General features: G+C 49.2%; 1 protein-coding gene across 1 annotated transcript in view; it reads left to right on the top strand.

Annotated features, from left to right (window-relative positions):
* The first annotated feature begins 669 nt into the window (after positions 1-669).
* Positions 670-5000, top strand: part of LOC146558973 (cadherin-2-like) — a 109611-nt gene continuing 105280 nt past the window's right edge. The window contains exon 1 of the mRNA XM_085246469.1: positions 670-848. Coding sequence (XP_085102595.1) covers positions 813-848 — 36 coding nt within the window. The 5' untranslated portion in view covers positions 670-812. The remainder of the gene's footprint in view (positions 849-5000) is intronic.

Below are 5000 nucleotides of genomic sequence, written 5' to 3'. Positions count from 1 at the left end.
TCTGTGGGCTCCAGTATTCCGATTTCTGTGGAATGTGTTTATAAAAATGTAACACTTCCACAGTTTTAAAGGAGCCTTGTGTGATTTAGCTCTTTGTATTTTGTTCTGCACAGACAGAGGCCACTGCTGTATTTTTGTGTTTCATTTCATTTCCTTTATTCCTCGTATTGTATTGGCGCATCTTTGTTTCTGTTACTTCGCCACGTTACCTCTCGTGCTGTCGATGTTCAGTACGAGTCCATATGGCCGCTGTTTGACAAAAGTAAAGGTCAAAGGACATTTTTTTGTTTATTCAGTCGTCATTGACAATAAAACTGCACATTAAGAACCCCAGTACTTGTGTCCTGTGTGGCTAACCATTTCCCAGGCAACAGTATAAAAGGTTTCTAATGACACAAGTACTACAAATAGTTAAAAACAGGATGGCTCACCTTTACAGACCATCAAAGCTGTGCTCTTCTAGTGTAGCACAAACTATCAGCGAGCGGTGCCTTTGCTTTTAGATTCTGTTCTCCAAGTTATGAGTTACAAAGAAACGGAATTGTTCCTCTGGCTGCATATTTGTTCTGACACCAGCCGCTGAACATCCTTAACCCGAGTGCACCTTGTGTCCGTTAGAGGGCGACACCGAGGCGCAGAGGGGCCGGCCCAGAGCCAGTCCCAGGCAGGCTGTAGTGCCACTGAGCCGGGTACAGCAGACAGACACAGAGAAGGGCTGGTGCAAGGAGGAAGGCTCCTCATGACGCCGGGTTTTACCGGGAACTGAAAAAAACATCTACCTGTTTTGGAAGGAGGAAATTTACGAGAACAGAATGCTTCGTGTTTGGATGCTGATGGCGGCCGTGCAGGTAAATATCTCTGTTTTTAACCGCGGAGAGCTGCGGTGGGATTTTCGCCGCAGCAGAGCAGAGTGATGCTGGTTAGAGGAGACAGAGAGGAGCGCTCTGCGCAGATGGGAGGACAATACAGTTGGACTAGAAAACACTTCCCATCCGCGTCGTTTGTACTGGTGTGATCGGTGCTATTCTCACCAAAGAGCCGCTTAGATTCACCCAGCCTGCTGGGAGGAAAACGCTGCTGGTCCCGGGCAGGAGCGACGCAGTCGCTGCGTAACGGTCCGTGTGTCGGTGAAAGCTGCGGGTTTCAGCTCGGATGCTGCTGGTGTGAAGACTCCCGAGTCAGGAGCCTCTTTATCATCCGTCCCTGCATCCTCGGTGACAGGCGGCTGTCCGTCGCCCTGTTCCGGCTGCTCATTGTGACACCCGCGTTTGCCTTCTGCCCGAATACCACGCGTTACTTTTAGCTGTAATGCAGTTTAGTCTGACCGGATCTGTGTCACATAGCGTCGATCTCCATTAAAAAAAAGATGGCAGTTTGATTTGTCCCCTCACGCCCAGACATAACGCTGGAGCCAGAGTCTGAGCCGCGGCTCGGGTCACGGTGCAGGCTGCATCCACGCCTGTGCTCTCGCCCTGTGCTGTGTTCCGCTCCCGAGGCGCAGTCATGCTAACCTTTAATGCTGTTTCTGTGCTGTCACTCGGCCTGTGGGAGCTGATGTGCGGTGTTACAGCAGGAGTCCGTGTAACATCCACAGTCCTGTGATTCAGCATCGAGCTTAACTTTTTAAAGCACCGCACCGGTGTTGTTTCACACGCTACAGTTTATACCGTGTTTTATTGCTGCTGACATTTTCCATCCATTTCAGCAGCAACACTGAAAATCTGTGGTTTTTATTTAATATACTCAGAAAAATAAAAGTATAAGCGTGGAAGATGTTTTTAACTGTGGCATGCTTTGAAGATGTTATGGATCATTTGTATTAAAGCAGCAAAGCTCTGCCACAGGCGAGGCTCCATGTGGGCTGAAAGAAGCACACAAATGCACCTTCAGCAAGATTTAATGAAGGCAAAGAAAAGACGAGGCGATCCTTTCTGTGTGGGAAAAAATCAATGAAGAAGACAGTGCTGTGCCAAAGGGTCAAAGGTTGGGTCCTAAAATAAGCCCATCACCAATGCCTCTCTCAAAAAAGCAAGGTCAGCACTCTCCAGGGCTTACCTCCAATCCTCTACAAGCCTTTGATTGGTCTGCCTTTGTTACCTAGTAGTAGAATAAATTGTACCTACTAGCCTCGATCGTGGCTCAAGAGTTGGGAGTTCGCCTTGTAATCGGAAGGTTGCCGGCTCGAGCCCCGGCTTGGACAGTCTCGGTCGTTGTGTCCTTGGGCAAGACACTTCACCTGTTGCCTACTGGTGGTGGTCAGAGGGCCCGGTGGCGCCAGTGTCCGGCAGCCTCGCCTCTGTCAGTGCGCCCCAGGGTGGCTGTGGTTACAATGTAGCTGCCATCACCAGTGTGTGAATGTGTGTGTGAATGGGTGGATGACTGGATATGTAAAGCGCTATATAAATACAGGCCATTTACAATTTGTCGCTGTTATCAAGGCTTTGATCATGTAGCTGAAGGTGCTGCTGCTGATAGGGTTAATGATTCAGTGATGTCACTGTAGAGGGTTAACGGGCTTGTAGATAATGCAGTTATTTGTAGATAAAACAGTTAACAGCATTAGGCAGAACATCATCTCAGTTTGTGGAGATAATGAGCCCCCTGTTCCCCGCAGCCTTTAGTTACACCAGGAGGAAGAAATGTTTGCGAGTTGATTAGGGTTTGATTTTATCTGTGGTGTCACAAATGCTATCCATCCTTGTGACAATGCCCCTCTGTGTGCTGACCTTTCCTCCTGAGGGGGGCTCTGCTAAATTATTGTCATTTGCGAATCCTGTGCTTTGTGATTAAAATGACGCAGATTAATTTCGCTGCGGGCAAAGCTTTAAACGCTTGACTCACTGAGAACTTTGAAGTGATGGCGAGCTTCATATTGAAATATGTAAATAGGCTCATAATCAACAAACGAGGGGAAGGACCGGACGTGTTAGACTTTCTGCATTCATCGAGGATAACGATGTACCGCATCAACTCATCTTTAATCAGAGGTGTATCTTTTGCACCAGCTGTGTTTACATGAACGGGAAGCTGACTCACTGAGGCCGAGTGATGCCTTTGGGTGGAAAGTGCATCCCCACGTTAGGCTTAAAGATTTGTAGAGGAAAAAAGTCAAATATGCAGCATCTGTTTGTTGTATGGAAATGGCCTATAAAAGAGCTGCAATGGAGGCAGGCCTCCTCTTTACTGGGAAAACAAGATGCCCACAGAGGTAACCTGCAGAACACTTTGTTACATTACTGCTTCCCAACAGTTACCTTTGATATATTTTAGCTGCTGAAATAGTGAGTGAGTAATGTCAGGTGTTAAGAAGATGCGGCTTTTCAGCAGTGGATGATTAGTCCTCTTTCCCAGAAATCAGTGGGTGCAGCGTTTGGTTGGAGTAGCTGGGTTTCCACAGCACGCTGTTCAGTCAGTCAGCTGACAATAAATCGGAGCCTCTTATCAAAAACAAGAAGGCTGATAATAAACTCCAGCCACGAGCTGAACGGTTAATGAAGATAAGCCACGTCTGTTTTTTTATTTCACCTTTATTTACACAGTAAATCTCATTGAGACACCAGGTATCATTGTTTAAGAGCAACCTGCCGAGTGTGTGTGTGGGGGGCAAACAGACTATAAGGAATCAGAGGAGACCAACAGCAGATATGTGGAATATCCACAGCTTTACAGTTTTGATCACATGTATTTGTCAGATTTGAAGGTGCCAAGTCTGGAGTTCCTTAAGTGGCCACTTGGAGCAGGCTGCAGCGTGAGTCCCTGCAGCGTGCGTCCCTGCAGCGTGAGTCCCTGCAGCGTGCGTCCCTGCAGCGTGAGTCCCTGCAGCGTGAGTCCCTGCAGCGTGAGTCCCTGCAGTGTGAGTCCCTGCAGCGTGAGTCCCTGCAGCGTGAGTCCCTGCAGTGTGAGTCCCTGCAGCGTGAGTCCCTGCAGCGTGAGTCCCTGCAGCGTGAGTCCTTGCAGCTTGAGTCCCTGCAGCGTGCGTCCCTGCAGCGTGAGTCCGTGCAGCGTGCGTCCCTGCAGCGTGAGTCCGTGCAGCGTGCGTCCCTGCAGCGTGCGTCCCTGCAGCGTGAGTCCCTGCAGCGTGAGTCCCTGCAGCTTGAGTCCCTGCAGCGTGCGTCCCTGCAGCGTGAGTCCCTGCAGCGTGAGTCCTTGCAGCGTGAGTCCCTGCAGCGTGAGTCCCTGCAGCGTGAGTCCCTGCAGCGTGAGTCCTTGCAGCGTGAGTCCCTGCAGCGTGTGTCCCTGCAGCGTGAGTCCCTGCAGCGTGAGTCCTTGCAGCGTGAGTCCCTGCAGCGTGTGTCCCTGCAGCGTGAGTCCCTGCAGACTCCCATGTTAAACAGTTTAACGCTGCTAAAATGATGCACAGCTGGCTCAAAAGAACTTTCGGTTTTAAAAATGAATTTTGTTTCGTATAATAAATATACAGTAGTTGGAATATTTCTCTTATACGTGGAAAGACTTAGAGTTGTGGGCGTGTCTTCTTTGACTGAACAGTGTGCTGGCATAAGGTTTCCTTCAGTCTGGTCGTCTCTGCTTTTGTGCTTTGTTAGCGCTCGCTGGCAGGTTTTAATGATTATTTGTAAAATAATGTTGCTCGCGTGTGGCACAGCCAGCCCAGAGGTTTGTGCTGCACTCTGATGATATTATTGTGTTAGCCTGTTGCTCGGCGCTGGTTAGCGGGCATCTGTGCCTGAACATTGGACCCGTGCAGTTTATGGTGCATGCAGCTCGCTAATGAAGCTAGCATAGCCCGATACATCAGCACTGCACCCGGTCAGCTAAACATGGTCACTGCTGGCGTCGAAAAACCAACATGGCAGCAGCCAAAACATTTAGGCTTCAACATGCAGAGTTGGGCTACGGCCGTCTGTTATATACAACCGATGGTCTCGTCTGAAAATATGTTTCTGTGGCACAAACAGCCTTCAGTGCAGATTAAACCAGAGACTGCAGAGTGGACTGTGGACAGACAAGTTTAGCAACAAAGCGAATGCAGATAACTGTGG

The sequence above is a fragment of the Mchenga conophoros genome, linkage group LG15, assembly GCF_057382185.1.
Source record: "Mchenga conophoros isolate Kocher_MC1m ecotype Shallow Benthic linkage group LG15, M_conophoros_male_GT1.1, whole genome shotgun sequence".
NCBI classification, from domain to species: Eukaryota; Metazoa; Chordata; class Actinopteri; order Cichliformes; family Cichlidae; genus Mchenga; species Mchenga conophoros.
Note: the sequence above shows the minus strand (reverse complement) of the source record. Positions and strands in the feature narration are given on the sequence as shown.